This window comes from Mirounga angustirostris, unplaced genomic scaffold (genome assembly GCF_029215605.1).
Source record: "Mirounga angustirostris isolate CCGP_5_RB_7025 unplaced genomic scaffold, mMirAng1.0.hap1 SCAF_6, whole genome shotgun sequence".
NCBI classification, from domain to species: Eukaryota; Metazoa; Chordata; class Mammalia; order Carnivora; family Phocidae; genus Mirounga; species Mirounga angustirostris.
The window spans coordinates 97,831,493-97,856,023 of NW_026991714.1; the positions used below are offsets into that span (position 1 = coordinate 97,831,493).

At 37.6% G+C, this 24,531-nt stretch overlaps 2 protein-coding genes across 15 annotated transcripts in view; one reads left to right on the forward strand and one right to left on the reverse strand.

Moving 5' to 3' along the window:
• The window catches only part of SIRT1 (sirtuin 1), a 29,720-nt gene extending 13,021 nt beyond the window's left edge, over positions 1 to 16,699 (forward strand). For 2 of the 4 annotated variants that reach the window (XM_045877931.3, XM_064594705.1), the window contains exons 5-9: positions 1,962 to 2,109; positions 3,475 to 3,554; positions 5,546 to 5,732; positions 7,932 to 8,495; positions 14,600 to 16,699. In XM_045877931.3, coding sequence (XP_045733887.1) covers positions 1,962 to 2,109; positions 3,475 to 3,554; positions 5,546 to 5,732; positions 7,932 to 8,495; positions 14,600 to 14,928 — 1,308 coding nt within the window. In that variant the 3' untranslated portion in view covers positions 14,929 to 16,699. Of the gene's footprint in view, positions 1 to 1,328; positions 1,454 to 1,961; positions 2,110 to 3,474; positions 3,555 to 5,545; positions 5,733 to 7,931; positions 8,496 to 14,599 lie in introns of all 4 variants that reach the window. The other 2 variants (XM_045877932.3, XM_064594706.1) reach the window with 2 other exon arrangements.
• Positions 16,700 to 20,152: 3,453 nt separating this feature from the next.
• Positions 20,153 to 24,531, reverse strand: part of HERC4 (HECT and RLD domain containing E3 ubiquitin protein ligase 4) — a 132,446-nt gene continuing 128,067 nt past the window's right edge. For 10 of the 11 annotated variants that reach the window (XR_010412451.1, XM_064594698.1, XM_064594696.1 and 7 more), the window contains 2 exons: positions 23,179 to 23,281; positions 20,153 to 21,744 (listed from right to left, as the gene is read on the reverse strand). Coding sequence is in view for 9 of the 11 variants with exons in the window: in XM_064594698.1 (XP_064450768.1) it covers positions 21,536 to 21,744; positions 23,179 to 23,281 (312 nt within the window). In the remaining 2 variants the exon portion in view is untranslated. The remainder of the gene's footprint in view (positions 21,745 to 23,178; positions 23,282 to 24,531) is intronic. The other variant, XR_010412452.1, reaches the window with a different exon arrangement.

Genomic DNA, 24,531 nt, shown 5'->3' on the forward strand with positions numbered 1-24,531 from the left:
CTTACCTTCCCCTTTAAAAAGGGAATGGGGAGGGGCACCTGGCTGGCTTAGTCGGTAGAGCATGCAATTCTTGATCTTAGTTAGGGTCATGAGTTCAAGTCACTTGTTGGGCATGGAGCGTACTTTAAAAAAAAAATTTATTATACATATATATATATAAAAGGAATGGGGGATGATAAGACACAGAGAAGTTCATTCCAGGAGGGTAGAGTCTTGGTACTCTTGCTCCCCAAACCTGCTCTGGAGGCAGTCATTTGTTCATGTTATGAGTTTGGCATGCTGTTCTCATGTTCTTTATTAGAACCTATCTGTAGCCTAGCATATTGTAATCTTTGTTGTAAAAACAATTTTTTTATAAAAACTTTTAATAGCCATTTCCAGAGAGAGCTTAGTAAATAATTATGACGATTAATCCTTTAAATGTACTAGAACAAAGCATTCTGGGGAGAAAACAATGGTTAGTATAGCATGATACAGTGGTTCAAAACATAATGTAGCTTTCAGTTTTCTATAAACATAGCTTTATAAGCCCTTGTTAATTCTTTCTGTATGCATTGTCTGCTTCTTAAATTGCAAAGTAGTCAGTGAAATTCATGATACAAGTTTGAATGTGAGGCAGAATCTTTGGATTTTTGTAAAACATTTTCAGTAGCATACGAACATGTATGTGGTGGTAGTTAGAGATTGCTTATTATTTTTCCTAAAAGGTATCCCTGTAGAGAGTTTCTTAAAATTTGGAATATTAAATAGGTTAAAAGTAAAGTCATCCATAATCTTATTAAACTTTTTTTGTATAGTGTCAGAAGTTGAAAGTTTCCCCACTTCTGTTAATAGCTTGTTAGTATCCTTCTTGACTTGATGTTTGTATGAATGTATCTATATATACACGTGCATATAATTTCTATTTTTGCTTAATAACAAACAACAAAAACAGAACTCTACACACTGGTGACTAACTTGCTTTTTTTCACATGTCATTGGACCATTTTCCAGGTCAGTACATCTAGACCTCTCACATTCATTTTAATGGCTGCATACTCCACTATTATGGATGTACTATATTTCTACAACCGGTCCCCTATTGACAGACATACGGTTGTGTCTGATTTTTTTGCTAGCATTGTAATAGGTTAGAGGCTGTAATGAATGGTAAGGAAGTAGGCAGCATTACTACTTTAAAGAAAAAAGTAGAGAAGAAACTTCCTTTGCCATAGTCACTTACTAAATGAAATTTAATAAAAACACTGTCAAAAGTTGAGAGGACCAAAATTGATACTTTTTCTCTGATCTTTTTGCCATGTGTATATCTGAATTCTTTGTTTTTAAAGAAGAAACAGCATTGAAGCATTATTTGGGGGGAAAAACACACACACAAAATCCAGCAACTCAGCATTCATGAGCAACTCTATACTATACCAGTATGTGCCTGTGCAGTGGAAGGAAAACAATTTTGGTAAGGAATTAAAACTTTAGCTTTAAACTTCCAACAGGTTGATATTTATAATGAATGATGAATAAACCACTTTTAATATTGTGTTGACAGTGCCTTTTAGTTTTTAAAAGAAGTCACCATATCTTTGATATCTTTAATTTCAACTTAAACTTTTCTTTTTCCTTAAAACAAACCCTGAATTTGCAGCCAACAAAAAATTAGATATATTCTCAGGTGTGTATTTCTTCTGACTTTTATTAAAATATCTGTTAACATTTATTAGAGATGCTTATGGGTTGATTTTTTCCTTCAGGGGGCAAGTTCACTAATTGCTGAGTTTTATACATATTACAGCAGCAATCCTTTTGTAGGTGTGTGTTGCAACCATCTAGATGCTTTGAGATGCTCATGTATTTTTTAATTTATACATGGGGGACTATCATTGGTAGTTATTTGGTTAAACCTAAACATGAGATGTGTTATACTTATTTCTTTACTGTAATCTTTTTTTGCCTTTTGCATTATATAGGAAATATATCCTGGACAGTTCCAACCATCTCTCTGTCACAAATTCATAGCCTTGTCAGATAAAGAAGGAAAACTACTTCGGAACTATACTCAGAACATAGATACACTGGAACAGGTTGCAGGAATCCAAAGGATAATTCAGTGTCATGGTTAGTAAACTTCAGAATTGTTTTCTGTTATTTAATTAGTTTTATAGGAAAAAATAGGATTAGAAAGTAGGCTGCCATCCAGAAATGGAGATTAAGCCTTTTTTTTTTTTTTTTTAAGATTTTATCCATTTATTCATAAGAGACAGAGAAAGAGAGAGGCAGAGAGAGAAGCCGGCTCCCCAAGGAGCAGGACTCGATCCCAGGACCCTGGGATCATGACCTGAGCCGAAGGCAGACGCTTAACCATCTGAGCCACCCAGGCACCCCGACATTAAGCCTTTTTATTTAGTCATTGTTAACTGATCAGTTGTAGATAAATTTTGAAAAGTAGAATGCAAAAAAATTAAACCAGAATTATTGAGCTTGATACTTAATTGCACAAAACATCAGATTAACGTTCTGTTGTGTTTCAAAAGGTGTAGCAGTTGTATTCCATTAAATTCTTCTAAATAACCGTCTTTGATTACAAAAGTAATATGTCAGTATTTTTTATATGTCAATATAATAAAAATATGACATCTTTAGTTTATGAAACCAGAGGAACAGGGGTAGTTCAGATGTATAGAATTTGGAAATATAGAAGACTTTCAATCTAAGACAACAAGTAGGCGCAGACCATTTTCTTATGTATCTGAACTGCTTTTGGGGTGCCTGGGTAGCTCAGTCGGTTAAGTGTCTGTCTTCAGCTCAGGTCGTGATCCCAGGGTCCTGGGATTGAGCCCTGCATAATGCTCCCTGCTCAGTGGGGAGCCTGCTTTTCCCTCTTCTTCTCCCACTGCTTGTGCTCTCTCCCTCTCTCTGGGATGAATGGATGAATAAAATCTTAAAAAAAAAAACAACCCAGAAACAAAAAAATCTGTTCTTAATGTATAACTGTTAATTAAGCTAAGGTCACACAATTATAACCTTCCAACTCTGTAGAGTTTTAGCTCTGGAGGAATTGGTTTATTTTATTGAAAAGAATAGCTTTAGGAAGTGTCACTGTGTATATCAACATCTCAATGATTGGATTCTGTCTGTATTATATATAAGTATTTTGATTATTCACCCCTGAGATTCCCCTGTGGAGTCTTTTTTTTTTTTTTTTTTAAATGTTTTATTTATTCATGAGAGTGACAGAGAGAGAGAGGCAGAGGGAGAAGCAGGCTCCCCACTGAGCAGGGAGCCCGATGCGGGGCTCAATCCCAGGACCCTGGAATCATGACATGAGCCAAAGGCAGACGCTTAACCATCTGAGCCACCCAGGCGCTCCCCCCGTGGAGTCTTAATTCTCTTTTCTGGTGTCAAACTTTATAATCTTTGTGGTATGTTTAAAGAAAGGGAAACATTCCTTTAATAATGCATGTGTGTATTGGTTGTTTTTAGGTTCCTTTGCAACAGCATCTTGCTTGATTTGTAAATACAAAGTAGACTGTGAAGCTGTACGAGGAGATATTTTTAATCAGGTAATTTATCCCCCATATTTTAGGAGTTGTGCATGTCTCTGACCTGTTTTTTTTTCTGCTGTTTCTTCTTTTGCCTCCGCATTCTTTTTTTTCCCTTTTTTTCTGAAAGTATGTGGTACAGAAAGATCCAGGAAGATAATATTACCATTGGGAACTCTGATGAAATAAATATACAAGAACCTTTTAATCCCTTAAGTTGAAAACATTGCTCTATAATGTCTCTAAAATGAAATTGGCTTCTTAATATCTAAGTTAAAATAAATCATACTTGAGATGTTGCTATATTAGAGTTTCTCTTACTTTCCCCTTTTAGTTCCTGTCGGATTTTGAATCTTAAATTAGTTCTTGGTAATCCTTTAAACATTTAAAAAGTTATTTTAAAAGGTATTTTTTTAATCTTTTTTAAAAATTTTATTATGTTAATCACCATACATTACATCATTAGTTTTTGATGCAGTGTTCCATGATTCATTGTTTGCGAATAACACCCAGTGCTCCATTCAATACGTGCCCTCTTTAATACCCATCACCAGGCTAACCCATCCCCCATCCCCCTCCCCTCTAGAACCCTCAGTTTGTTTCTCAGAGTCCATTGTCTCTGATGGTTCGTCTCTCCCTCTGATTTCCCCCCCTTCATTTTTCCCTTCTTACTATCTTCGTGTTTTGTTTTTTTTTTTAACATATAATGTATTATTTGTTTCAGGGGTATAGGTCTGTGATTCAACAGTCTTACACAATTCACAGTGCTCACCATAGCACATACCCACCCCAGTGTCTATCACCCAGCCACCCGATCCCTCCCACCCCCCACCACTCCAGCAACCCTCAGTTTGTTTTCTGAGATTAAGAATTCTTCATATCCATGAGATCATATGATACCTGTCTTTCTCTGATTGACTTATTTCACTTAGCATAATACCCTCTAGTTCCATCCACGTCCTTGCAAGTGGCAAGATTTTGGGTTTTTTGATGGCTGCATAATATTCCATTACACACACACACACACACACACACACACCACATCTTCTTTTATCCATTCATCTGTTGATGGACATCTTGGCTCTTTCCATAGTTTGGCTATTGTGGACATTGCTGCTATAAACATTGGGGTGCATGTACCCCTTCGGATCACTACATTTGTATCTTTGGGGTAAATACCCAGTAGTGCAATTGCTGGGTCACATGGTAGCTCTATTTTCAACTTTTTGAGGAATCTCCATACTGTTTTCCAGAGTGGCTGCACCAGCTTGCATTCCCACCAACAGTGTGGGAGGGGAGGGTTCCCTGTAAAAGGTATTTCATGTATGATCACTGTCCCCCAAAAAAGAAATATGGGAAAATAATGGCAGAGGATAAGAACCATCCAGATACAAATTTTATGTGCTTAACTGCATATATAGTTAAAGTTATGAGTGGAGAATATCATTAAAATGGAATCATGTCTTACATTTTTTTTAAAGGATTAAGTCGTATGTGTACATATATACAAGTGCTGGATTTTCTTAATCTGCAGTGGACTCTTAAATATCAACTGTAGGTCTTCATGGCTATTACAGTAGCTACATACTTAGATAATAACACCATTGTATTTCATTGTATGTTGGTAAAGTCATTGATAGTTGACATTGCCATTGAGGGTAGTATCCAGTTTTCCCTATTTATCCATAGCTTTTTTGTTTTCTTTGATAATTCCCCCCATCCCCCAAGCACTTAAGCACATGGCTCATTTCATATGCTTCTACACTTCAGTTTGAAAACACTTTTTTTATGTGGGAATTCTAATTATTCTTCTTTAAGTTTTTAATTTTAATTCCAGTATAGTTAACTATTATAGTATTTATATTAGTTTCAGATATACAATATAGTGATTCAACTTCTTTGATAATTTTGAAATGCATTCTTGGAAAGTGCGTAAATGTTGATTATGATTATTTCTAACTTGAGTGCTTTCCCTTTTCCTCCCCATCTCAACCAAAATCTGGAACATGTAGGTGGTTCCTCGTTGTCCTAGGTGCCCAGCTGATGAGCCACTTGCTATCATGAAACCAGAGATTGTCTTTTTTGGTGAAAATTTACCAGAGCAGTTTCATAGAGCCATGAAATATGACAAAGATGAAGTTGATCTCCTCATTGTTATTGGGTCTTCCCTGAAAGTAAGACCAGTAGCACTAATTCCAAGTAAGTTGGTGATGATTTTTAGAGAGTATTTCTATATAGATTGCCATAGGTTGTGGGTCTGTACAGTGGACCCCGGTGATCTTATTCTCTTTATGGTTAAAGAGTGGTGAAGAGCCAAACTTTATTTCTTAGGTGACGTTCACATTCGTGAAGATTGGTTAATCTAACATTTTGGTGCGGGGGTGTGGGAAAGGGAAAAATTAAGACAAAGGAAAACAGCTTTTTAGTGGAGTATGTTTTTATTATGACAGGAGTTAGCTTCAGCTAATTTATATAATGCTTAGGAAACAGTCCTTAATCTATGTGTTTCTAGTCTTAATTTGATTATAGTTGTTGATCGTTCAAATTTAGTTGATTTTACATCCAATAAGTTCAGATGTATAGCTAGATACAAGTGTAATCCAGAAGTGTAATATACTCATGTAAGAGAATTTGGGGGCTCAATATGATTGGTCTGTTTTTATAAGAATAACAGAATAAGAAAGAAAAGTTTGGGGCACCTGAGAGGCTCAGTCAGTTGGGTGTCTGAGCTCAGGTCATAATCTCAGGGTTGTGAGGTCCTGTGTTGGGCGTAGCACCTGCTTGGGATTCTCTCTTTGAAAAAAAAAAAAGTAACAGTCATGCCTTGTCATAATCATTGTATGTGGTGTTTGTGTGTATGAAAATGCTCAAATATAATTTAAGTCCCTTTTGCTCTCAGGAATATTTAACATGTGCTCTCATATTATCTGTTTTCTCCCTCTAGTGAGGAAGCAAGGCAGGAAGATAGAGGGAATAATTCAGTAGCATCAGGTGTGCCCTAAAAGGTGAGGGAGAAAGGTGTTTTTTTTTTAAGATTTAAAAAAAATTTATTTGAGAGTGAGTAAGTACAAGCTAGGGGGAGAGGCAGAGGGAGAAGCCGACTCCCTGCTCAGGAGCCTGACACGGGGCTCAGTCCCAGGACCCTGGAATCATGACCTGAGCCAAAGGCAGATGCTTAACTGACTGAGCCACCCAGGTGTCCCCAAACTTTTTTTTAAGGATTTTATTTATTTATTTTAGAGCGCATGCGTGCAGGGGGAGGAGCAGGGGGGGGCGGAGAGAGAAGGACGAGGAAAAGAATCCCAAGTGGACTCCGTGCTGAATGCAGAGCCGGACGTGGGCTGATCTCAGGACCCTGAGATCATGACCTGAGCTGAAACCAAGAGGGATATTTAACTGACCGAGCAACCCGGCCACCCCAAGAAAATCAAACTCTTAATCAGAGAATTAAATTAGAACTCTACATCAGCAATCATATAGGCAAGCCAGAGCAAACAATTGGAAGAAACAGGAGTTCAGCTCTACGATTGTGCATCTTTTTCCTACCTACATGTGGTGGCTTTATGAGTTTTAGTCTTCCCAAAATAGCTGTGAAATTCTTTGACAGTAGAATATAGGATAAAATTTAATGAATAAGTTCCTTTATTTTTGAGTTATTTTTTTCTCTTTAAAGGTAAGCAGAGAAATTCTTAAAAGCTTTCTGTGGGGCTCTGTATAATACTGTGTTGCTGATACGCAAAGATAATTTTTTTTTTAAGATTTTATTTATTTATTTGAGAGAGAATGAGAGAGAGAGCACATGAGAGGGGGGAGGGTCAGAGGGAGGAGCAGACTCCCTGCCGAGCAGGGAGCCCGATGCGGGACTCGATCCTGGGACTCCAGGACCATGACCTGAGCCGAAGGCAGTCGCTTAACCAACTGAGCCACCCAGGCGCCCCGCAAAGATAATTTTTAAAACATGTAAAACACAGGCATATAATGGTGGAAAATGGACTTGTATGAATTTCCCCACACTCTCAGGAGCTATTTTGATAGAATAACTATCACTATGTGCCAAGAGCTCTTCTATGCACTTGACGTATTCTGACTACAACCTTGTCAAAAAGTACTGTTATCCCCATTAAACAGACAAGAAAATTGAGGTACAGAGTAGAAAAGCCTGAGAAGACTGCTCAAGAGGTGATCAGGTGATGGGAAGCAGGACCTGAAATTGTATAAAGATGCTTAACTGCCCATCTGTTTATTTGATAGCTTGATGAAATGTGATGGCTTGGTTAAGTAGTAGCGGTGGGTTTCTTTTTTGGTATTGGGAGCATGTTAAATTTTGGCATAGTGTATTTGTTGTGGTTTTATTAGCTCCCTTACCTTTTCCTTACGTATTTTTCATCTTCTTTTTAGGTTCCATACCCCATGAAGTGCCTCAGATATTAATAAATAGAGAACCTTTGCCTCATCTGCATTTTGATGTAGAGCTTCTTGGAGACTGTGATGTTATAATAAATGAATTATGTCATAGGTTAGGTGGTGAATATGCCAAACTTTGCTGCAACCCTGTAAAGCTTTCAGAAATTACTGAAAAACCTCCACGAACACAAAAAGAGTTGGCTCATTTGTCAGATTTGCCACCCACGCCTCTTAATATTTCAGAAGACTCAAGTTCACCAGAAAGAACTTCACCACCAGATTCTTCAGCGATTGTTACACTTTTAGACCAAGCAACTAGGAGTAATGTTGATGATCCTGGTGTGTCCGAATCAAAAGATTGTATGGAAGAAAAATCACAGGAAGGACAGAATTCTACTAGGAACATTGAAAGTGTTACTGAACAGTTGGAAAGTCCAGATTTGAAGAACGTTGGCTCTAACACTGGGGAAAAAAATGAAAGAACTTCAGTTGCTGACACGGTGAGGAAGTGCTGGCCACCTAGACTTGCAAAGGAGCAGATTAGCAAACGGCTTGATGGTAAGGGAATGCTGTTGGAGGTATCCTTATTTTACCGTTTTGAAGGTATAATTATTTTAACAATATTTGTAAGAAATAAGCAATTTTGACAGGTTAGTTGATAGAGGGTAGCTTTATGCAGCTAAATGTAACAGTTGTGTTTAGAGAAACTGTAAAGTTGAGAATTTAGGCTAGAAAAAGGTTAAACCAGTGGTATCTTACAGTAGGGGAAGAAATTAAAATGTTCTCTGTACCTTGTGTTCCAGGGAATGAGAAGGTAAGCATTGAATTGAGAAGAAAATTGGAAAATAAACTGTGCTCTGCCATTGTCTGGTGAGCTTTAGCTGATAGAACTGATGACTGAGATTTGAGTGGTTGCTATAGGGCAGCTGCTTTATTTATATACATTATTTGATTTTAATCTCATGAAGTAGGAACTGTTACTGCTTCTCTGCTGTTGGTGGGGAAACTGAGAACCATAGAGGTTAAGGACTGTGCAAGGTAACAATTAGGACATGGAAGAGCCAAATTGGATTCCAGGTCAATCCTCAGAGCCTGTCCTCTTAACCACTATGCTGTGTTGTCTCAGATCTAGAAAACATCTCTGATCCTTCTCAACAGAATATTAGGAATAGCTTCTACCCAGTTTTTTGTTTTAATTGAAGTATAGTTGACACATAATATCAGTTTCAGGTGTACCACATAGTGATTATATACCTTAGGAAATGATTACCATGGTAAGTGTAGTACTGTCACCATACAAAGTTACTACAACACTCCACCCTCCCTTCTCTGGCAACCACCAGTTCTGTTTTTATGAGTCTTTTGTTTTTTTAGATTCCACATATAAGTGAAACCATATGGTATTTGTCTTTGACTTATTTAACTTTGCATGATACCCTCCAGGTCCATCTGTGTCTCAAATGGCAAGATTTTATTCTTTTTTATGGCTGAGTAATATTCCATTCTTTATATACAGCACATCTTTTTTATCCGTTTATCTCGATGGATATTTAGGTTGCTTCCATATCTTGACTATTGTAAATAAATACTGCAGTGAACATAGCAGTACATCTATCTTTTCAAATTAGTGTTTTTTGCTTTCCTAAAGGAAAATACCCAGAAGTAGAATTGCTGGATTTATTTTTATTTTTATTTTTTTAAAGATTTTATTTATTTATTTGACAGACACAGCGAGAGGGGGAACACAAGCAGGGGGAGTGGGAGAGGGAGAAGCAGGCCTCCCGCAGAGCAGGGAGCCCGATGCGGGGCTCGATCCCAGGACCCTGGGATCACCACCCGAGCCGAAGGCAGATGCTCAGTGACTGAGCCACCCAGGCTCCCCTGGATTTATTTTCATTTCTAGTTTTCTGTTTCTAACTTAAGGATCCTCTGTACTGTTTTCCATAGTGGCTGCACCAGTTTACATTCCCACCAGCAGTTTATGAGGGTTCCTTTTTCTTCATATTTGTGCCAACAGTTAACTTCTTGTCTTTTTGATAATAGCCATTTTGACAGGTGTTAGGTGATCTCATTAAGGTGTCAGTTTGTATTTCCCTGATGGTTAATGATGTTTGGCATCTTCATGTGTCTGTTGGCCATCTGTATATTGTCTATGGGAATATGTCTATTTGGGGCCTCTACCCATTTTTTTAAAAATTTTATTTTTAAGTAATCCCTTCACCCAATGTGGGGCTCAAACTAATAACCCCGGGATTAAGAGTCACAATCTCCACGGACTGAGCCAGCCAGGCGCCCCTATTCGGCGCCTCTGCCCATTTCTTAATCGGGTTGGGTGTTTTTGCTATTGAGCTGTAGTTTTTGTATAATCTGGATGTTAACCCTTTATCGGAAACATTTGCTGAGTATCTTCTCCCAGTCAGTAGGTTGTCTTTTTATTCTGTTGGTTTCCTTCACGTGTAAAATTTTAGTTTGATATAGTTCCATTGTTTACTTTTAGGTCTTTAATCCATTTTGTGTTTATTTTTGCATGTGGTGTGGGAAAGTGTTTGAGTTTCATTCTGTGTGTAGCTGTCTAGTGTTCCTAACACCATTGATTGAATAGACTGTCTTTTCCCCATTGCATATTCTTGCCTTCTTTGTCATAGATTAATTGACCATATAAGTCTGGTTTTATTTCTGGGCTCTGTATTCTGTTCCATAGATTTGTGTCTTATTTTTGTGCTAATACCATACTGTTTTGATTACTGTAGCTTCATAGTATAGTTTGAAATCCGGGAGCATGATCCCTCCAGTTTTGTTCTTTGTCAAGATTGCTTTGGCTGTTCGGGGTCTTTGTGGTTCCGTAAACATTTTAGGATTATTCCAGTTCTGTGGAAAATGCTATTGGTATTTTGATAGGGATTGCATTGAATCTATAGATTGTTTGGAATAATGTGGACGTGATTGCATTGAATCTATAGATTGTTTGGAATAATGTGGATGTTTTAATAATAATAATTCCAATCCATGAACATAGTAGGTCTTTAAATTTGTTTTCTTCAGTTTCTTTTCATCAATGTCTTACAGTTCTCAGAGTATAGGTGTTTCACCTCCTTGGTTAAACTTATTTCTAGGTCTCTCAGTTTTTGATGCAGTTGTAAATAGGATTGCTTAATTTCCCTTTCTGCTACTTCATTATTGGTGCATAGAAATGCAACACATCTATCCTGTTTTGACACGTAAGAACTCTTAACAAGTAGTAGGGTGAAAAATCCTAATGAAATAAAAGTAAAAACAAAAATATTCTAACTTAGATGTAACAATCTTGTACAATTTAAAACATTAAGTCCCATTCCATTTACAATATACTACTTATTCTAATCCTTTACCATAAATGAATTTCAGTTCATTTGAATAAGCCTTTGTACCTTTTCCATACCAGGCACACTGTGTAGTAGTTCTGGATATACAGTGATCAATCTTTTGATGTTTGTGTATAATTATAAAAATAGCTGAATAAACAAAATAGGTGATATTAAGAAATGTAGATGCTATTTGGAGGGGATTAGGTTATAGAAGGCTTTCCAAAAACCCAACTTTTTCTTTTAATTTTTTAAAAATTAACATAATGTATTTGTTTCAGGGGTACAGGTCTGTGATTGATCAGTCTTACACAATTCACAGTGCTCACCATAGCACATACCCTCCCCCAATGTTATCACCCAGCCACCCCATCCCTCCCACCCCCCCCTCCACTCCAGCAACCCTCAGTTTGTTTCCTGAGATTAAAGAGTCTCTCATGGTTTGTCTCCCTGATTTCATCTTGTTTCATCTGTCTTGTTTCTCAGATTCCTCATATCAGTGAGATCATATGATACTTGTCTTTCTCTGATTGACTTATTTTGCTTAGCATAATACCCTCTAGTTCCATCCACATCCTTGCAAATGGCAAGATTTCATTTTTTTGATGGCTGCATAATATTTCCGTTTGTGTGTGTGTATGTGTGTATACACCACATCTTTATCCATTCATCTGTTGATGGACATCTAGGCTCTTTCCATAGTTTGGCTATTGTGGACATTGCTGCTATAACCATTGGGGTGCAGGCCCCCTTCGGATCACTACATTTGTATCTTTGGGGTAAATAGTGCAGTTGCTGGGTCGTAGGGTAGCTCTATTTTCAACTTTTTGAGGAACCTCCATACTGTTTTCCAGAGTGGTTGCACCAGCTTGCATTCCCACCAACAGTGTAGGAGTGTTCCCCTTTCTCCGCATCCTCGCCAACATCTGTCGTTTCCCTACTTGTTAATACTTTAGCCATTCTGACTGGTGTGAGGTGGTATCTCATTGAGGTTTTGATTTGGATTTCCCTGATGCCGAGCGATGTTGAACACTTTTTCATGTGTCGGCCATTTGGATGTCTTCTTTGCAGAAATGTCTATTCATGTCTTGTGCCCATTCCTTGATTGGATTATTCTTTGGGTGTTGAGTTTGATAAGTTCTTTATAGATTTTGGATTCCAGCCCTTTATCTGATATGTCATTTGCAAATATCTTCTCCCATTCTGTTGGTTTTCTTTTGGTTTTGTTGACTGTTTCCTTAGCTGTGCAAAAGCTCAAAAACCTAACTTCTGACTTTGGTCTGAACAGTAAATAGGGAGTTAAAAGAGGGGACAACTTCCCAGGAGAAACTAGGAAAAGCATAGAAGAATGCTTATGTTTGCAAATGTGGCAAGAGCTAGAAGAAAAATTGCCATTTAATGACACCTGACTCAGTTGGTAGAGCATGTGACTCTTGATCTCAGGGTTGTAAGTTCAAGCCCTAAATTGGGCATGGAGTCTACTTAAAAACTGTTTATAGTTAGGTAAATACTGGTATTTACTATATACAGTCTGCCTATGTACTGGAAGACTTTAACACTGGAGATTTCTTTTGAGTATCTTTTTGACAGATGGGTCAAACAGAAAACTCTTTGCTGGCCCCAGGAAACAAAAGATTAAACCTGGAGCAGTCTTTAGATTTTTCTCTACCAGTTTAGGCCTTAAAGGGGCAGGCTTTGGAATTTACACCTGAGTTGTCTCAGATCTAGTTAGAGCAAAGTTATTTAATCTGTTTCCTAATCTGAAGAATGGGAATCAAATAGCATATACTTCAGCATTGTGAGAATTTAAAAAGATAACTGTGATGTAGAGTGTAAAATTGCAGCTGTTAAAAACAAATTACCACACTAGTCTTATTTTTGTTTACTGTGATTTCTGTTGGTGAGATCAAGGTTGAAAAAGAGAATGTGGGAGCATAGATGAGGCAAACTTTTAAGTCTGTCTTGATGGTTCCCAAGAGGAGGCAAAAACAAAATAGGTACAGGATTCTTGGGCTGAGAAATAATAGATTATTCTGTTTATCAGGGGGGCTAAGACAGAATGAAGCAGTTTTTAGAAGCATGGACCAAAACAATAGTAAAATGCACAACAGCCATGTGCTGGGACCCCTTACAAAAGATACTGAGAAGTAGCAGATGGACTTTTCTGTTAGTAGCTAGAATAGAGGCACTCCCTCTTCCAATCATGGAAATATAACACTAGTAGCTTAGAAAACTGAAGAATAATTCTTCCAAAATAGAAGGAAATATATGGTTTTCACATAGCAATTTGTGATCTGTTCATGGAATGTGAAATCAATGTTGTGGGTTCAGATCAGAATTGTTGTGCACATATTAGGTTGTTTCAAAGTGAGAACTTTGGTCATGATGGGGTATAAAGTTTGAAAGCCATTTTGAAGAGAAACCTAGATATGCTTGGCAGGTGGTGTGTCACTTCAGATCAACTATATTAGTAGCCAGGCTTTTGTGAATCAGTCTGGGATGTGGTGCAATAAATACATTTATTATGTGTAGAAACAGGCTTAAGTTAGAAGTTACTTGTTCTTATGAATTCAAGGGTAGAAAATTTATTTCATCTTTAAAAGTTCCCACCAGAAACCTGGGACCCATAGCTTAGGGGAGAGAGGGAATTGTCCTTACCATCATGGGTCACATCTTAAACTATGAATGCAAATTTGGGAGGGGATTGAAGAAAGTTTAACGTCCAGTGCTAGATCAGTGTTTCTCATACTTTGTATAGGACTTCTGTAAAAATAGATTCAGATTCACTAGGTGGGGCCTGAGAATCTGAACTTCTAATAAACTCTCAGGTGATGCTATTGCCTGCAAACCACTTTTGAATAGGTGGTCAAGCCATTATGGAATTAAAACTATTTGAAAATAATGATGGTGTTTTGAAGGCATAGTACGTGCTTTAATGAATTTCTATTCAGTGAACATGAATTGAGCAATGTAGGCAAGCCTGGATATTTCATGTCATGAGTTCTGTTCAAAGGAGTTGGTTAAATAGCCTTTATTGTACATGGTTCTCTACATTTATTCATACTTAGTTGATAGAGTTGTGAAAATTATTTAATTTTCTGGATGAGGAAATTGAGGCATAGAGATTAACTGCCCAAATAGCAAAGCTGGTTGGTGGCAGAACTGACTTGCAGCTAGGAGCGAGCACTTTGTTTTTGAAGAACACTATAGTAATAGCCTCTAGTGATGATACGCAGGTAAAAGGCAGAGCTGGAACCTGTAATTAGACCAAATGAGTCTTAGAAAACTGGGAATAACTTCTCTTTTATTACTGTATTTCAGGTAACCAGTATCTGTTTTTACCACCAAATCGTTATATTTTCCATGGCGCTGAGGTATATTCGGACTCTGAAGATGACGTCTTATCCTCTAGTTCTTGTGGCAGTAACAGTGATAGTGGAACATGCCAGAGTCCAAGTTTAGAAGAACACTTGGAGGATGAAAGTGAGATTGAAGAATTTTACAATGGTTTGGAAGATGAAGCTGATGTTAATGAGAGAGCTGGAGGAACTGGATTTGGAATTGGTGGAGGTGATCAAGAGGCAGTCAGTGAAGCTATATGCATGAAACAGGAAGGAACAGACATTAACTATCCATCAAACAAATCATAATGTAATAATTGTCCAGGTACAGGAATTGTTCCACCAGCATTAGGAACTTTAGCATGTGAAAATGAATGTTTACTTGTGAATTCAACAGAGCAAGGAAACCAGAAAGGTGTAATATTTATAGACTGGTAAAATAGATTTTTTTTCCATGGGTAATTTTTAACTTCTTATTTCTGTACTTGTACACTCAACACTAACTTTTTTTAAAAGAAGGGTACTAAGTATCTTTAATCACCTATTGGTCAGAACTTTTCTTTTAAAGGTTCATTTGTATGATACATCCATATGTATATATAATTTTGTTCTTGCCTAGAGCGTTTCAACATTTTAAAGTTTTCAAAAGCCATTGGAATGTTAAATTAATGTAAAGGGAACAGCTTATCTAGACCAAAGAATGGTATTTTCACACTTTTCTTTGTAACATTGAATGGTTTGAACTCCTTAAATGTTTGTTCTGCTAAAACTTTGATTATTAGCACAATTACCTATTTTTAAACACTGGCATTTTCCAAAACTTGTGGCAGCTAACTTTTTAAAAATCACATGGCATGCAGTGTGTAGAAGGAAGTCAACAATATGTGGGAGAGCACTCAGTTGTCTTTGCTTTTTAAAGTAAGACTTGGTGCTAAGAGTTTCAGGAATCTTGTATTGGTGAAATGAAGATGGCTTTTGTACTTCCTGTGGACATGTAGTAATGTCTATATTGGCTCCTTTATAAAACTAACCTGAAAAAAATAAATGCTTTGGACATGTTTCAGTTGCTTTAGAAACAGTAGTGCCTGTCTGGGTACCCTTAGTTTCAAGAATATTTGCCCTTGTTGTTTAAATACCTATCACTGTGGTAGAGCTCGCATCGATTCTTTCCCACAAGTATTAAACTGCCAAGATGTGAATATGCAAAGCCTTTATGAACCTATAATAATGGTACTTCATCTGGGGAGAGTGTAATATTTTGGACCGCTGCTTTTCTTGTCCATTAATGAGGAGAGCAACAGGCCCCTGATTACGGTTCCAAAGTACTAAGATGTTAATTATAAGTACATGTCTCCTGTTGGGAGGATTTGGTGTAATAGACACCAAAACTGCTAGCCTCGTATTATGGAGATGAACATGATGTAACTTGCAGTAGCAGAATAGTTAATGAATGAAATTAGTTCCTATAACATCTTTATTTAAAAGCTTAGCCTGCCTTAAAACTAGAGATCAAACTTTTTCAGCTGCAGAAGCTTCTTAGCCTTTCAAAAAAAAGTTCATACTTTATAAAATTGCACAGAGCAATTTATTTACCAGACCTTTACCCCACATTACTCCCAAATTATAAAGTATTCCTATGTTGCTTTAGTATTTATTACAGTTTTTAAAAAGGGTTTAAAATATAGCTGTTCTTTAAGCATAAAATACCCAGCTAGGACCATTACTGCCAGAGAGAAAAGTTTTATTGAATGGCCACTTCCCTACCTAAAAGATGTTTCAATCTGAATTTATTTGGCTACACTAAAGAATGCAGTGTATTTAGTTTTCCATTTGCATGATGTGTGTTTGTGCTATAGATATTTTAAATTGAAAAATTTGTTTTAAATTATTTTTACAGTGAAGACTGTTTTCAGCTTTTTATATTGTACATAGTCTTTTATGTAATCTACTGGCATATGTTTTGTAGACTGTTTAATGACTGGATATCTTCCTCCAACTTTTGAAATACAAAACCAGTGTTTTATACTTGTACACTGTTTTAAAGTCTATTAAAATTGTCATTTGACTTTTTTCTGTTAAATTACATTGTTCAAGGTATAAAATCTCACAGCAGCAGCAACAAACACTGGTACTGCTGGTTGTAGCAGCTGGCGCTTCACCAAGTTTCAAAACTAGTATTTCAGTTACAGGCCCAGGAACCTTTGTAGGTGAAAAGTGGGGGAGCGGCAAGACAGGGTCTAAGAACTTGACATACGGAAGCCCGGACATAGGTTCAGGACTTTGGTATTAGGAAGACGAGAGAATAGTGGAAATAGAGTGAACTCAAAGAGTGTATATGCTATAAAAGCATAGTGCCTCATGGATGGTAACACGAGTCTTAACACAGGAAGGTGTGGACAATGACTGCAGACCACATTTGGTATAAACTTTTCAAGGCTGACCTGCAAACCTTAGTCCATTCAAGTTCTTGAGTGACAAAGTACCGTTCAAGAAGCCAGGAGCATGCCCCTTAGAAAGTGTTCTGTGATGAATAAAGCCTTGACTGGCAGTTTCCTACTCTCAGGACTCTTGCCTTCCTCACCAGCAAACTTTTGAAGGGAATTTTAAACTAGTACTCTGCCCTGGTATGTCCTGTTTTCACTAGAAAAATTACTTGTAGGGGCTGCCTGGGTGGCTCAGTCGTTAAGCGTCTGCCTTCGGCTCAGGTCATGATCCCAGGGTCCTGGGATCGAGCCCCGCATCGGGCTCCCTGCTCCGCGGGAAGCCTGCTTCTCCCTCTCCCGCTCCCCCTGCTTGTGTTCCCGCTCTCGCTGTGTCAGATAAAATCTTAAAAAAAAAAAAAAATCTTAAAAAAATTACCTGTAAAAATCTCATCCTCAGGTATAAAAAATAAAAATAGCGACTTCATTCACTATATGCACAAAATGGGAAGGTAGTTCATACCTTAAAAGGTGGTGTTTGGTCAGTTTAAGTAGTTAAGTACATGTTTTGACAACAGCTAATTTTTAAGCCTTGTGTTAGTACTATTCCAAGTCTCCTTGGTTAATGCAGTATATACTTCACTGGTCGGAATACCCTAATTAATGATACATGATGGTTTAGCACTGCTCGTCGTGGTACAGAAAATGGTGTGCTTTCAATCGGTGGTTTACAACATCCACCTATGAAGCATTATTTGGTAAGTTTTATTTGAAAGAAGTCTCAACTCGTAGACTTGTAACCTAGAGGGGCAGTGTGTGTATGCAGACCATAACCTCTCCTCAGAAATGAACAAATCTAAAGCCTTAAGCTAGGATGTTACCAGAAATAAGAAGTGGTCTAAGGACCTCTCCTCCCCACTTTGAGTGCCTCTCAACTGTGACTATTAAATTGCCTGGGAAACTTTTAAAAAAGAATAACCTGGGGCTCCTGGGTGGCTCAGTCGTTAAGTGTCTGCCTTTGGCTCAGGTCATGATCACAGGGTCCTCGGATCGAGCCCCACATCTGGCTCCCTGCTCCACGGGAAGCCTTCCCCCTCTCCCATTCCCCCTGCTTGTGTTCCCTCTCTCGCTGTGTCTCTGTCAAATAAATTTTTTTTTTTAAAGATTTTATTTGAGAGAGAGAGCACATGAGATGGGAGGGGCAGAGGGAGAAGCAGACTCCCTGCCGAGCAGGGAGCCCGATGCGGGACTCGATCCCGGGACTCCAGGATCATGACCTGAGCCGAAGGCAGTTGCTTAACCAACTGAGCCACCCAGGCGCCCTCAAATAAATTCTTTAAAAAAATATATAACCTGGGCATCACTCCTTAGAGAACATTTAATTGGTCTAAGGAGGCCTGTGCATACTATTAAAAGTACCTCCAGGTGATTGAAAAGTATAGCAAGGATTGAGAACGGAAAAAAATGGTGTTCCCTTCTGCGTGTGACACTCCATTCCAAGGGGCTGGCCTCATAGGGAAGGTAGACTTCCATGAAACAAACTTTTCTCAATTTATCTCTAGGAGTAGTTCACCAATTAGCAAACACTGGCAAGAATAGGGGGTATCGGGGTGCCTGGGTGGCTCAGTTAAGCGGCTGCCTTCGGCCTCAGGTCATGATCTCAGGGTCCTGGGATCGAGTCAAGCTCCCTGCTCAGTGGGGAGTCTGCTTCTCCCTCTTCCTCTGCAGCTCCCCCTGCTTGTGCTGTCAAATTAAAATCTTAAAAAAAAAAAAAGAGGAGCTATTGAAATAGGATGAATAAGGAAACTACCATAAGGAATATGGATGGCCAAAGTGCAAAAGAGCTAGGGAGCAGGAAAGTGGCTGAGAACAGAACATCTGCCCTTGCTCTCAGCTTGCCATACACTCCCTTCAGGGGAAGACCGCCCTATTACACTTTGAGGACTTTTTGTTAAACTAAATGCCGTAAAAACAAAATGTAAGAAAGGCTAGGACTTTATTGCAAGTCTCCAGTTTTAAAAAACTGCATTCTGGTTTTGTTGCATGCAATGTGTCTTGGTTCTACCACTTCATCAGACAGGAGCTACAAACATAATTGCTCTTACTAGTAGATCTTTATTGGAAGCCAAATATTTTCAAGTTTAGTCCACTCCATAATCACAGTCTTTATAATTTAGTGAACTCAGTATTTGCTTATTTTCTACACTAATCTACAAAGCTCAAGATATTTTTCTTGCTATTTTTTTTTTTTTAAGATTTTTTTTATTTGACAGCGAGCAGGAACACAAGCAGGAGTGGGAGACGGAGAAGCAGGCTTCCCGCGGAGCAGGGAGCCCGATGCGGGGCTCGATCCCAGGATGCCGGGCTGAAGGCAGACACTTAACGGGGACTGAGCCACCCAGGCGCCCCGCTATTTTCTTTTTTTGAACAGGCTCCATACCCAGTGTGGAGCCCAATGCAGAGCTCAAACTCACGACCCTGAGAACAAGACCTGAGCTGAGATCAAGAGTTGGATGCTTAACTGACTGAGCCACCCAGGTGCCCCTCATGCTATTTTTAAAAAAGCAAACAGCAATTTGAAAAATCTTCAATGGTATTTTAATTTTCTACCATTAATCTCCCTGCTGTTAATGCTACTTACTGTATGTCTTGCAGCAACAGAGGGAGAAGAGTATAAGACTTACCCAAATTAAGCCTTGTACTGTTGTGCTCCTACATAAGATGTGCCAGTTCCTTGTTAAAATATTTGTTCAATGAAATCCATCTGTATTAATCCAAAGTGGCTGCTATTTCACAGATCAGTACCTAGCATAGAGGTTACTAAAGAAAAAAAATCATCTTACACATACACATGTGTTTTCAATGTGAACAATCACTACCCTCAAGAAATAAATGGATACACAGGGAAACAGTACAAAATGAATTTTCAGAGGGAGAGTGCTAATTTGAGCTAAATTATTGTATGTGAGAATACTTATGTTTAAGGTCTTCCCTCTATATAAAAAGACACCTATGGCTTACCAGTGGAAGTTCTTAAGTTAAACTGAAAAGTATAGGTCCACAATCCCATCTCCAAAATACTTGGGCTCATTTGCATTTTGGAATTACGAATGTTAACGAATTTTTTAAAGCACCCCACAGGGGTCTGAGGCAGCATCTAAGATCAAACACACTAAATAAATCAAACCTATTAATATCACCACAGTAAAATGTACCAAAAAAATGTACAAATAGTCTCATTTAATACCATAAATAATAGCCTCAACAATTCAAGTTTTGCTGCAAAATGAGATACACAAATTTTTTTCAGAGTTGTTCTGCATTTTGGAATTATAGCTAAGAAAACTGGAGATCTCTGTAAAACAGACAGTTTGTATGGCAATGGTAATACTCAATCCAAAATTTAAAGACCTTTCCTGAGACATTGAGGAATTTTGAATCTTATATGAGAACCACTGAAAGGCTAAGTATTAAACCAATAAATCTTTATTACTTAAACAATTTTCACGGCTTAAAAAATAAATTTAAAAAATAAATATTTGCATTATAGCAGAAAGTCACATGGGTTGCATCAACTCACAGTTAATCACAGGAGATAACTAAGCATCAGCACCATAAAAATTGTGTTAAGATTTGTTTCTAAAAATTCAAGGAAATAGTTCCAAAGCATTGAAAATTCTGACTAAATACCAACCTGCAGCATCAGTAGTTTTGGAAGCTATAAGCCAGTGGCTGGTTCTCAAAGTAGCCAGTTTCTATTGCTGGCAGTTGTAGGACAAAGTTCTTCTAGTACCAAATATTAAGCTTTACTGATAACCTCCTATTTATCAGTAGCATCTCCAGGTTCACAAAAGGAAAGAACTACAAGTTATTTAACTCCTATCTGTAATTTAGATTTGCACAAGGATATTTATTCTAGTAAAAAAGCAAAGGTTATGTTTCATCATGCTAATTTTTTGCTTTTACAGATTCTCAGAATAAGATTTAATCATAACTGTTAATCCTTTTAGCTCAGTTCAATTACAACCATAGAAACTGTACTGGTATCAGAACATAACTATTTTATTACAAAACTTAACATTATTTACAAAATGAAAAAATAATCGAATGACTATTGCAGGCCAAAGATAAAGGTTTTTCACTCAGTGATTGAAAATTAAGCAACATTCCATGCACTCACACACCAGATTATTTGTGAAATATGCAAACTCTTAAAATTCATGTTAGTAAAACTTTAATGTATTCACAATACTTGTATGTTTATTGGAAGATGGCAAAAAAAAAAATCCATGGTTCTGTACAGTAAGTTTAATATTAACACAGTTTGTTCACTTTCCATTAATATTTTTTGGCTTTCATGAATACTCATAGCATTAAACATTTTGCAAGTAAGAATTATAATAGTACCTCTGTCACCTTGCTGAATTCATCACCACAAGAAAAACACAAATAGTTTAATGCTTTTGCAATAAACTGATTAGTTATTATTTCCAAAGTTATATTAAACTGAAGCCTTCATTATGATCAATTGCTTGAATCAGTTTAGAGCGTAGAGTTTCTTTATCTTTGTATTTTGGAAGATCCAGAAGATTAAAACAGGTATGGGAAACTGGGAGATATTCTTCGCCACCTCCTGTTGACTGGATGACTAGTTTTAGACTCTTCATACCAAGAATAGGAATGCGATCACTACCTGTCAAAAATACTACCAAGAAAAAAAATCATTCAGCCAACCACTTTTATCAAAACAATATAGAGTACCTATTTAGTACGGCCACCATGGCAATTTACATTTACTCTATTGAAGCCTATCTCCAGATTTATGGAAGCCTGATTTTGGAGACATACTAACTATATATCCGTACAATATTTTTTTCTTTAAAAGTGTAATCTTAATGTTAGCACACAGGAGATGCTTAATAAATGTTTGATGAATAAATGACTCTTGTCCCTGACAAAACATTTGAGAGCCATTCTTTTGGGAATAGACATTTAGTCTGCAGCTCAAATACAAAATGCAGTTTTGATTATGATTCCTTTTTCAATCTGTTTTGTTTCTAACATTTTTGAATAAAATGTATAATGGACAGCTAAAACTCAAATCACCTAAGACTTGTCATCCTTACACTATACAAAATAATTTAGCCAAGATTTTTATTTCAACTGTCAAAAAGAGATTGACAGAAATATTCTTGGCAATAGCAGGAATATCAAAGGGAGCGTCATTTCCTGACGAATGGATAAAGAAGATGTGGTCTATATATACAATGGAATATTACTCAGCCATCAAAAAAATGAAATCTTGCCATTTGCAAAGACGTGGATGGAGGTGGAGTGTATTATGCTAATCGAAATAAGTCAGAGAAAGACAAATACTGTATGATCCCACACATACATGGAATTTAAGAAAGAAAACAGATGAACATATGGGAAGGGAGAAAAGAAAAGAAAGGAGAGAGGGAAACAAGCCATAAGTGAGTCTAAATGATAGAGAACAAAGTGAGGGTTGGAAGAGAGGTGGGTGTGCCAGATGGGTGAGGGGTATGAAGGAGGGCACTTATTCCCAAAGTTTTGATGCAGAAGCCAAAAAAGAAAAAAAATGGAGACTGAACAAGGAAAAAAGCTATCCTCCAGAAATCTTTTTAGAAAAAAAAAATTTTTTTTTTTTAGTTTTATTTACCTGACAGAGAGACACACAGAGAGGGAGGGAACACAAGCAGGGGGAGTGGGAGAGGGAGAAGCAGGCTTCCCGCTGAGCAGGGAGCCCGATGCGGGGCTCGATCCCAGGACCCTGGGATCATGACCTGAGCCGAAGGCAGACATTTAATGACTGAGCCACCCAGGCGTCCCCTTTTTTAGAAATTCTAAAAGGAATCACAACTTTAGTTGATTGTAATCAGTGTTAGAGTTTGTTTTCATTTGAAAGAACCAATTCTATTTGAGGCAAATTGAATGTAGCTTTCAAAATAAAGATGCAGATCAAAAAATTACTCTAACTGAAAATTAAAAACAGTACCTTGGAATAATACTCATAAGGAAAAAACCTTATCCAACAAAGTAATCAATTAATCTCCTACAAAAACAGTTTAATCGTCAATTCCATTTCCCATAAAACATAGGACCAGTTAGAAATACTTACACAGAAATTGTTTTTTCTTTTCCAATGGTAATTCATGAAATACTTCCCAAAAAATTTTTATCGTTGGATGTTCTGCCCAATATTCCCCTTTGTATTCTGTATTCTAAAAACAACATAATCTTTCATTAATATTAAGTGATGTTAGTTTTGTCTTGAAGCTGACAAATTTTCTGTGGTGGTGAATTTCCACAATGGCCCCTAATGGCCCCTAATGATCCCTGCCTCCTCCTGCTCATGCCCTTGTGTAGCCCCTCCCACAGTGTATAGGCTTGACTCCGTAATCATTATGACTTCTGAGGCTAAATCATCAACTCGGTGGCTTCACCCTCTTTGATCATTCACTGTGGGGAGAGCCAGGTGCCATTTCAAGAGGACAAAGAGCCCTGTGGAGAGGTCCTCATGGTGAGACAGTAGGCTTTTAGCCAACAGTCTTGTGAGTGAACCGTCTTGGAAGGGAATCTATCTTTAATCAAGTCTTCAGATGACTAAAGCACCAATCAGTATCTTGACTGCAATCTCATGAGACACCCCTAAGTTAAAACCACCCAGCTTAAGCCATTCCTGAAATCCTAACCCACAGGAAGTGGGAAAATAAATGTTCACTGTTACTTTTAAGCCACTAAATTTTGGGGTAATCTGCAGCAATGGAGCTAGCGTACTTCTCCTTTAGAAAAAATACTAGCACTAAGGAAAGGTGAGTAGAAAGGAGAGAGGGAGTAAATCTTACGCTGTAAAGTGTTCTTTAAAATCTAGCCACAGTTGGCCTTAAATTTTAGTTCTTAGAACCTTCCAGCATCAGGGTCTTTGGACACACTGTTCTCTCAGCCTAGACCTCTTAAACACATCCTCCTTCTTCCTTTGCTCATCAGGCTAATTTCTATTTATCCTTTAGGACTCAGATTAAATGTCCCCAAATTCATTCATTGATTCATTCAACAGATAGAGTTTTAGTCAAAATTTGGAGCCCTGGGGAAACTGCAGTGAACAAAGTCCTTACTGGTAGAGACCACCATCTACTGAGATGCTTTCCCAGATTTGTGTAGCCTAGGTTAAGTTCCTCTTTATATACTATTCACTGAACACTCTTCCTTTGTATTCATCAGAGTTAAATTATTTAATGTCTACCTTCCTTATTACAGGGCAAAGACCATGTTTCAATTTTATTTACTGATGTCTCCCTAATCTCTTGTGTAGTACTAGGTATCCATAGGGGCTCAATAAGTATTTGCTAATGGGCTTCTTAAAATTTTGGGCTCTATTTGTAGCCATGATTATCTCAATGACCGATCTCTTGAAATCTACAAAATAGTTATTTATTTGTAAACACATTTGGAGAAAATGGCTGAAATTCTA